The sequence below is a fragment of the Fistularia commersonii genome, chromosome 14 (assembly GCF_037954325.1).
Source record: "Fistularia commersonii isolate RoL2024-O1a breed Wild chromosome 14, RoL_Fcom_v1.0, whole genome shotgun sequence".
NCBI lineage: Eukaryota > Metazoa > Chordata > Actinopteri > Syngnathiformes > Fistulariidae > Fistularia > Fistularia commersonii.
Genome location: NC_141297.1, coordinates 6,976,072 through 6,985,538, shown reverse-complemented (window position 1 = coordinate 6,985,538; position 9,467 = coordinate 6,976,072). Strand labels below are relative to the sequence as shown.

Sequence of the window (9,467 nt, the reverse complement as noted above, 5' to 3'; positions counted from 1 at the left end):
CTTTTTACCCGCATTTCAAAGTAAACGCACTTCCGGCTTTCAAAACATCGATTTAACTTGACTTACTCCTCAAAACATTGGGATACAATATGTTTCTTCAGCGAAATTTCGAGGCCGATTTGATTATATTGTCAATACAATGAATTGCAGGTATACTGCCCATCCGCCCCTCTCATCGACTAGCCGAAGCTATCATAAGTAGGATATGAAGGTGTTGTTAGCATTCAAGTATTTTCCACTTATTGTTGAATGTCTTAGAAAGTCTGCTCTATTTCTACTGAAGATTAAGCAAGTGTTTAAGGTGTATTACTTGTCTTAATCACTGAACCACAGTTATATTTGGATTGTTCTGCCAAGTTGAAGATAAAATGCATGGATTTGATGTTTGTTATTGCATATGTAAAGTCATACTTGAATAATCAACCAGAGACTCTTAAGCAATGTTTTCCTTTTAACGTAATGGTTGATAATCATTCGCTGTGTAGAGTATTTAAGGTTAATACTTAAATCTCTTTCATGGAATTTAGCTTTCAAAGCTGCTGTCACTATGCTGTGAATTTATATAATCTGATTATTTACCAAAGTCTCATGTGAAAACATTATGAGCTCAGTTTAATGCGCAACTTATGTACCGGTAGTCATGGAGACTCATTTTATGATACTCTTATGTGTCAGGTGATTTTTATACTGATACAAATGTTTAAAAAGGTATATTTTTCTTTGAGTAACCCCCAAAAAATCAGTCGCATACCTTTTGCACATTCTTAAATTAGTGACATTCAAGAGGTTTTATTCTAATATTACCTCCAGCGTGAGTGCCTCTCTGTGCACGTGGGTCAGGCCGGTGTCCAGATCGGCAACGCCTGCTGGGAACTCTACTGCCTGGAACACGGGATCCAGCCAGATGGACAGATGCCCAGCGACAAGGCCAAGGGAGGAGGGGACGACTCCTTCAACACTTTTTTCAGTGAGACCAGTGCAGGAAAGCATGTCCCGAGGGCTGTGTTCGTGGACCTTGAGCCTGCTGTCGTGGGTAAAGTCACATTGTGTGTTTGTGAAACTGTCACAGTATTTCCCACTTTGTTCAGAGAAAAACCAAGCAATTTTAGCCTCCAGCCTACCGTAGGCAGTGACCCTCACAATATGGCACCCGAGTCTCAACGTGTTCATATGCCTTCACAGGTTTACTGAATGGGTACTGTGGGGACAATTCTGGTGGCGACTGATATCTACTCAGTCCTTTAACTTTTAAAATATCATTAATCTAGACACAGACTTGGGTATCAGAATCAGGCCAGTCTTGAGTTGTGTATATTTTCCACAGATGAGGTTCGAAGTGGGAGATACCGCCAGCTATTCCACCCCGAGCAGCTGATCACTGGGAAGGAGGATGCTGCTAATAATTATGCCCGTGGGCACTACACGGTTGGGAAAGAGATCATTGATCTGGTGCTGGACAGGATCCGTAAGCTTGTGCGTTGTTTTCTTTTCTTTGTTTTTCCCCTCCCCCTAAACAGACTGGGAGACCTAGGGAGGGCGTTGGAAATTTCAATCTGCACAAGAAACATCCAGGAGGAATTATTGTACGGAGTTGTGTCTATAAATACAATCAATGATTATTTAATCCAGCAGTCCCCTGTTTAAATGTGGGTGTTTTTCCAAGACCAGCTGCCACTTCACAAAAAGCTATTCCTGAAACTGCTGGTCACAAGTGGGTCATGTTTAAGTTTGGGAAGACAACCTGTCCAATTCCAGCAGGTGACAAATGTTATAGAAAGTGACACTGAACGGTTTTCATAGATTTTTTTTTTTTTTTTTTTCCTTTAAATCTTTTGCCGTAACTTAGTTCTGTTTTTTGAATAACTGCTCCTCTCCTCAGGCGGATCAGTGCACTGGCCTCCAGGGTTTCCTGGTGTTCCACAGCTTTGGAGGAGGCACCGGCTCTGGTTTCACCTCCCTGCTGATGGAGCGTCTGTCTGTCGACTACGGCAAGAAGTCCAAACTAGAGTTCTCAGTGTACCCGGCGCCCCAAGTCTCCACTGCTGTGGTGGAGCCCTACAACTCCATCCTGACCACCCACACCACCCTGGAGCACTCAGACTGCTCATTCATGGTTGACAACGAGGCCATCTACGATATCTGCCGCAGGAACCTGGACATTGATCGTCCTTCTTATACCAACCTTAACAGGCTGATCAGTCAGATCGTTTCCTCAATCACGGCTTCCCTTCGTTTTGACGGCGCCCTCAATGTCGATCTGACAGAGTTCCAGACCAACTTGGTGCCCTATCCCCGCATCCACTTCCCCCTGGCCACCTATGCCCCTGTCATCTCTGCAGAGAAAGCGTACCACGAGCAGCTCTCAGTGGCTGAAATCACAAACGCCTGTTTCGAGCCGTCCAATCAGCTGGTGAAATGCGATCCCCGCCACGGAAAGTACATGGCCTGCTGCCTACTGTACCGCGGTGACGTGGTGCCCAAAGATGTCAACGCTGCCATCGCCACCATCAAAACCAAACGCTCCATCAGGTTTGTTGACTGGTGCCCCACTGGTTTCAAGGTGGGCATCAACTACCAGCCTCCCACCGTGGTTCCTGGTGGAGACCTGGCCAAGGTGCAGAGGGCTGTGTGCATGCTCAGCAACACCACCGCCATCGCCGAGGCCTGGGCCCGACTTGACCACAAGTTTGACCTGATGTACACCAAGCGGGCCTTTGTCCACTGGTATGTGGGAGAGGGGATGGAGGAGGGCGAGTTCTCAGAGGCCAGAGAAGACATGGCCGCCCTGGAGAAAGATTACGAGGAAGTTAGCACTGACAGCTTGGAAGAGGACGTGGAGGGCGAAGATTATTAAAAAGGTTTGCTTTGTATGTTCTAGAACTCTGTCTTAATATTTAAATGTCAAATAAAGTTTGTAAATATTTTCTCGTATTTGACCCGATGCATCATTTGGGTGGGGGGACACACCACCAGACAGAATGGCAGGTTTCTTACCTTGTAGACAGATTGGTGCAAATTCTGTGAGTGGTTTTCCCTTGAAAGCCTTTTCCCTAATGTTGGGCGATGTGCAAATCTTCATGGTTTGGAGAGAACAACTTGCAAGGTCAAGTTTCACTTGGTTTGCACAAAATTGCAACTAAAACCACTAATTTGACAGTGGATGTAGGTATGATGGACTGAGGGATCCCACATAAGTGGATGAAGACCTTGGATTAAAAGTTTACTCATTACTAATTAAAGGAAATCTAAATATTAGTGAACCTGCATCACTGAAACCCCGCCTTTTGTCCGATGGTAGCTGGGATTTGCTTCAGCTGTACAGTGACCCTTCATGCAAGATAAGCGGTGTACACGATGAATGAAATGGCTGTTTTCCTCTCGCAAAGAATGTCCAAGTATAATGACATTGTGGTAAAAAGACATTGAATAAATACTCCAAACAGCCCTTACTCCCCAGTTAATCAGGGGTCTCATTGTGTGGTCGTGGTTTAAGAAATAACACTGAATTGTGGGGAAAAATGTTAACTGACTCAAAGCTCATCCTTGATAGTTTAAATGTGTTTGATTGAACTGCATAAAATCACCTGTCCATCCTGCAGGTAAAATGGGGCCAATCAAAGCAGTCATTGCCCAGAAGACAGTTTAACCTTGACTGTTCAGCTGTCAAATCACAGGGCCACATATGGAGACATCCAACTGCTGACCCTTTCATTCCACTTTGTTTTTGGACAGCAAAAGGAAGATGGAGAACCCAGGCAGGTACAGGAACTCAGAACCTTTGCTGTGACACAAGTGCTAACCAAACCACCATGTGGCCTTTTGCTTTGGGAAAGAGATGAGGTACTCATTCAGTCTCAAAATATATGGATGAATCAGACGATGCATAAAATGTCACAAAAAAAGACTTGACATCAGAGGACTTTATTTAGGAGCACTTTAAAAATTGACTTTCAGATTTAGCAAGAACAGTAACCCGGCAACAGGAACAATCGGCCGAGCTAAATGGTCTCTTAACTCTGCAGATCAGTCTGACTTCCACTGGTCTCACGAGTGCCGAGCCAATCACATCCAGTATCTGAAAAGGGGTGTGTTTTGGAGTAGCCAGAGGGCAATGATTTAGACGGCTGAGGCATTTTGAATAAAAACAAAATGTCTGACTCCTCTGAAATGAAAAATTTCTCTGAATTTGTTGTAGTGTTAGGATGGAGTTTAAACAGAAACCTGCACTGCTCAGAAGACAGCTATGATTGGTAAGTACCAAGATTATTTGAAGGTATGTAATGATATGATTGGTTGTATGATACAACAGATCTACTGTCTGAGGGATCGGATTAATAATCTGAAGTGAAGAGAGGGAGACCAGAGCAAATCAAAGTATTGATTTTATCCAGTGATACCGGGCTACTAATCAGCCAATCCAGTTACTAATGCTTGTTTCGAAGACATATTAGAACAGATGGGAATGAAGGGTTTCCGGTTATCTGGTGCATCTCAGTATTCCTCCCCTTCCTCCTCTCCCTCGCCCTCAATGGAGTCGACTCCAACTTCTTCGTAATCTTTCTCCAGGGCGGCCATGTCTTCTCTGGCCTCTGAGAACTCGCCCTCCTCCATCCCCTCTCCCACATACCAGTGGACAAAGGCCCGCTTGGCGTACATCAGGTCGAACTTGTGGTCAAGTCGGGCCCAGGCCTCGGCGATGGCGGTGGTGTTGCTGAGCATGCACACCGCCCTCTGCACCTTGGCCAGGTCTCCACCAGGAACCACGGTGGGAGGCTGGTAGTTGATGCCCACCTTGAAACCAGTGGGGCACCAGTCCACGAACTGGATGGAGCGTTTGGTTTTGATGGTGGCGATGGCAGCGTTGACATCTTTGGGCACCACGTCACCACGGTACAGAAGGCAGCAGGCCATATACTTTCCGTGGCGAGGGTCGCATTTCACCATCTGATTGGCCGGCTCGAAGCAGGCGTTGGTGATTTCAGCCACTGAGAGCTGCTCGTGGTATGCCTTCTCTGCAGAGATGACGGGGGCGTAGGTGGCCAGGGGAAAGTGGATGCGGGGATAGGGCACCAAGTTGGTCTGGAACTCTGTCAGATCGACATTGAGGGCGCCGTCAAAACGAAGGGAAGCCGTGATTGAGGAAACGATCTGACTGATCAGCCTGTTGAGGTTGGTATAAGTCGGGCGCTCGATGTCCAGGTTCCTGCGGCAGATATCGTAGATGGCCTCGTTGTCAACCATGAAGGCACAGTCCGAGTGCTCCAGGGTGGTGTGGGTGGTCAGGATGGAGTTGTAGGGCTCCACCACGGCGGTTGACACCTGGGGCGCCGGGTAGATGGAGAACTCCAGCTTGGACTTCTTGCCGTAGTCGACAGACAGGCGCTCCATCAGCAGGGAGGTGAAACCGGAGCCGGTACCACCTCCGAAGCTGTGGAACACCAGGAAACCCTGGAGGCCAGTGCACTGATCCGCCTGAGGGAGAAGACAGAGAGAGGTGGTGAATGTTCATGGTCCAGGACAGTCCATGACCCCTTGTGCTATGAATTTACCCACCAGTTTGCGGATCCTGTCCAACACCAGGTCGATGATCTCCTTGCCAATGGTGTAGTGCCCACGGGCATAGTTGTTGGCCGCGTCCTCCTTGCCAGTGATCAGCTGCTCAGGGTGGAACAGCTGGCGGTATGTCCCGGTGCGAACCTCATCTGAGGGGGAGGATTCATTCGAATGTCCATTTTTTTATGACCCTCAGTTCACACGTGAAACTTCTCTGGTGCTCATGAGAATTTATTCAGTCCAGTAAAACACAGATTCTCCATTTCCTATTAAAATTAGTTTAATATTAGATGATGAGAGTTGTAAGAAGTTTGCTTTTTTGAGTCTTCTTTTTCTTCTTGTTCTTTCCTTCAGGGGTTGTCACAGTCAATCATCTTCTTCCATCAAATCCTCTCTTCTGCATCCTCCTCTCTCACACCAGCTAGCCTCATATCCTCTGTCATCCATCCATAAATCTCCTCTCTGGTCTTCCTGCCTGACACTTCCAACCTCAGCATCCTTTGACCCAGATCTTCACTATCCCTCTTCTTCAGATATCCAAACCTAAGTCTGACTTTATCTCCAAAACATCTAACATGTTCCCTCCCTCTAATGGACTCCTTCCCGAGCCTATCCGTCTTCCTCACTCCCAAAGAGAACCTCTTCATCTTCATCTTTGTTGCCTCCAGCTCTGCCTCCTATCTTCTCCTTGGTGTCTCCAAAGCAGACAACATGGCTGGTCTTACCACCGTCTTCTACACCTTTTCTTTCATACTGGCTGAAACTCTATTCTCACTCCTGACACTTCTCTCAACATTGACATGAGGAACATGTTTCTTCATCTCTTCTCGAAACTGTCCGTTGCTCTGGAATGTTGACCCGAAGTACTTAAAATCCTTCACCTTCTTTATCTCCACTCCCTATAGCCCTTTGGGTTCCTGTTATTCACACACCTGTTTTATGTCTTTCTGCAGCTAACCTTCATTTGTTTCCTTTCCAGAGCATACCTCCACCTCTCTAGAGTTTCCTCCAGCTGGTCCCTGCTCACTACAGATCAAAATATCATCTGCAAACATCATGGTCCATGGAGATTCCTGTCCAACCTCATCTGTCCATCAGCATAGCAAACAAAAAGGGTCTCAGAGCTGATCCCTGATGCACTCCCACTGCCACCATGAACTCCTCTGTCACAGCTCACCACTGCCTGTATGTACATGTATGTTTTCTGTGGTAACAGCTAAACAACAAGGGCATAAAGTGATACTCACAGTGAAGCATACAATGGCAGTACCAGTAGTACCAAACCGTACATGTAATGCTAGATTCATGAAGTAATTTGATTTTTTTGATTTCTCTGAGTGTATCTGTATGCATTTTACCGATGACAGTGGGCTCCAGGTCCACGAACACAGCCCTAGGGACATGTTTTCCGGCCCCGGTCTCGCTGAAAAAGGTGTTGAAGGAGTCGTCCCCCCCTCCAATGGCCTTGTCGCTGGGCATCTGTCCGTCTGGCTGGATACCATGTTCCAGGCAGTAAAGCTCCCAGCAGGCGTTGCCGATCTGGACGCCAGCCTGACCCACGTGGATGGAGATGCACTCACGCTGGAGTTTTGGAGAAGAAGATCGGGATTCCAGTAAGTCACGGCGAAGTGGGCAGTACTAACAGATGGCATCCACAGCCAAAATCTAGGGTAGAACTTCTAATCTGGATCCTCCATTAAGTATAGCAAGCCTGACTTATTTCTGGTCACAGTCAGAGTAAATGTGCTCAGCGTTCCCTCGTAGGGCCAAGACTCTGCCTTTGCCCTCAGAATCCAAGGGCAAAGACGAGCTAATTCTCTTGATTCCCTCCTTCAATCTCTTCTTAACACCCCCCTCCACCCTCTACCGTATGGGAGTTCTACTTTTCTTGCTCCCCTCCTGTTGAACTAATCCCCTCTGGTTAGGTATTCATTCAGTGTTCATATTACACTTATGTCCCACCTTATTGTGAGTATCATAATAGTGACCGAGAGTTCCATAGCAAATAAAGGCACAGTGAACGCATGATTTTGCCACTTTGTCATGGATGTGGGTCAGCCTGAGCCTCCCATTTTTGACCATTTTCTCAACACGTCCCAACGGACTAACTTGAGATTTAAGATGAATACATTTTGACTGATGGTCAAATCCCTGGTTAAATTACCCGAGCACAAGCGTGGCGATGCCTCGCCTGCCTGGGTTTTCTTCTATGATCTACCAAAAAGGGCCTCCCCGCTGGGGCTCTGACGCAACGGCGGTGCAGTGGGATTACAGAGACAGAGGATTATCTGGGTCAGACATGTTGGAATGTAACATCACTTTTAAACAGCCCCCTTCTCCCCCGGGCCAGACGCCCCACATTTCCATTTATTAATATTACATTGCAAAATGGGAGATGGTTTGATAGGATTATAAACACAATCAGGTGGATTTTTTTTATTCTGTTATTTCCTTATTCATTTGTTCTAAATATAGCTTGGTGGCGTGTGTGTTTTCACACTGTTGTTCCTGTGATGAGGAGAAGAAAAAAACAACAATATCAAAAATGATATTAACAATCGCGTCGATTGACCGAAAGCGCAGTCAAACGTTTTTTTTTTTTTGCGCAGTTAAACGATTGACGGGAGTTTTGCTGCAGGATGAGGAGGTGCGTTTGAAATAATCCTGAAATATGATGTCATTTGAGAAGTCTTATTGACAGAGACGCCATTTCGATCATTATGATCCGATTAAGGTCCACAGAGCAGGATGTCTAATTCTATTTCATTTTTTTAATTAATTGATCATGATTAATAACATTTTCCGTTATGTAATTTTCCGACCACCCGGTTTCCCTCCGCGGTTTTTTTCATCTCTAAAATCTCCGATTTGCGGGAAGGATATTTAAGAAAAAAAAGTCTCTTACCATGGCTGCTCGTCAGTGGTGTGCGATGAAACGGGACAAGTCTCCGAGTGCGTGTGGATTACTGTGCGTGTATGTTTGGGTGAGTGACGGCGCTTCCTGCGGAAGCACAGGTGAAATGCGCATAACAAATCCCGCCTCCATCTGCGCAGTTCACCAGCCCCTTCCCACCAGCAGGGGTGGAGGTGGGTGTCAGGAAGCATCTATGCAGGGAATGTGATGTAATATGGTTTCACTTATCACCCTTTTTTATATATTAATGTATTTATGTGTGTTTATATTAATGTGATGTGTGTGTTCCACTAGTTACTATTTTTTTTGAAAAAATATTTTACATTTGATGTGAAATTGTTTCAATCATCACACGTTTGTTCATATATATATATATATATATATATATATATATATATATATGTAGACCAGTTTCTGGTGAAATATTTCATATCACATTAAGAAAAATATGTTGAGAAGTACAGAGGGAGTCAGAGGGAGCTCCATTGCATTTTTGTAGACCTAGAAAAAGCATATGACGTTCCCGAGAGAGGAACTATTATATGAGGAAGTCTGGAGGGGCAGAGAAATATGAAAGAATGGTACAGGACATGTATGCTTGCTGTGAGACAGTGGTAAGGTGTGGTGGAGGTGGGACTTCATCAGGGATCAGCTCCTTCTTGTTTGCAGTGGTGATGGACGGGCTGAGTAGAGATCAAGAAATGGGATGATTTCAAGTACATAGGGAAAAAGAGTCTAGAGCAATGGAGAGAGTGAAAGAGGTCAAGAAATTGGTTCAATCCGGTTAGAATGGTTGGTTGAAGTTCTCTTTGGGAGAGATGAGTATAGATAGGATCAGGAATGGGTCTATCAGAGGGATGGCACATGTTAGACGTTTTGGAGAGAAGTTCAGAGACGCTGTACTGAGATGGTTCGGTCATGCACAAAGGAGGGATAATGAATATATTGGTAGACGGATGCTGGAATTGGAGGTCTAGAGGAGGACCAAAGAGAAGATTAA

General features: G+C 45.7%; 2 protein-coding genes across 3 annotated transcripts; one reads left to right on the top strand and one right to left on the bottom strand.

Annotated features, from left to right (window-relative positions):
* Positions 1–897: 897 nt before the first annotated feature.
* On the top strand, positions 898–3,730 carry LOC147227109 (tubulin alpha-1C chain-like). Of its 2 annotated transcripts, XM_086159004.1 has the most exons (4): positions 913–1,033; positions 1,325–1,473; positions 1,880–2,858; positions 3,600–3,730. In XM_086159004.1, exons 1-3 carry the CDS (start codon positions 913–915, stop codon positions 2,852–2,854), a joined length of 1,245 nt encoding a protein of 414 aa, XP_086015130.1. In that variant the 3' UTR covers positions 2,855–2,858; positions 3,600–3,730. The 2 variants fall into 2 exon arrangements, with proteins under 2 accessions (XP_086015131.1, XP_086015130.1); XM_086159005.1 differs by lacking the exon at positions 3,600–3,730 and having other exon boundaries at positions 898–1,033; positions 1,880–2,983.
* Positions 3,731–3,905: 175 nt separating this feature from the next.
* On the bottom strand, positions 3,906–8,554 carry LOC147227108 (tubulin alpha-1B chain). The gene is made up of 4 exons (XM_086158836.1): positions 8,459–8,554; positions 6,912–7,134; positions 5,554–5,702; positions 3,906–5,472 (listed from the first exon to the last, which is right to left on the bottom strand). Exons 1-4 carry the CDS (start codon positions 8,459–8,461, stop codon positions 4,492–4,494), a joined length of 1,356 nt encoding a protein of 451 aa, XP_086014962.1. The 5' UTR covers positions 8,462–8,554; the 3' UTR covers positions 3,906–4,491.
* Positions 8,555–9,467: the final 913 nt, after the last annotated feature.

What these genes read in the sequence shown, in the direction of transcription:
- LOC147227109 (XM_086159004.1), top strand. Translation starts at nt 913, where the DNA reads ATGCCCAGCGACAAGGCCAAGGGAGGAGGGGACGACTCCTTCAACACT. An exon ending in CCTTGAGCCTGCTGTCGTGG is followed by an intron (nt 1,034 to 1,324) that starts GTAAAGTCACAT and finishes TATTTTCCACAG; the next exon opens with ATGAGGTTCGAAGTGGGAGA. An exon ending in TGGACAGGATCCGTAAGCTT is followed by an intron (nt 1,474 to 1,879) that starts GTGCGTTGTTTT and finishes TCCTCTCCTCAG; the next exon opens with GCGGATCAGTGCACTGGCCT.
- LOC147227108 (XM_086158836.1), bottom strand. An exon ending in CCTGGAGCCCACTGTCATCG is followed by an intron (nt 5,703 to 6,911) that starts GTAAAATGCATA and finishes CCTCCCCCTCAG; the next exon opens with ATGAGGTTCGCACCGGGACA. An exon ending in TGGACAGGATCCGCAAACTG is followed by an intron (nt 5,473 to 5,553) that starts GTGGGTAAATTC and finishes CTTCTCCCTCAG; the next exon opens with GCGGATCAGTGCACTGGCCT.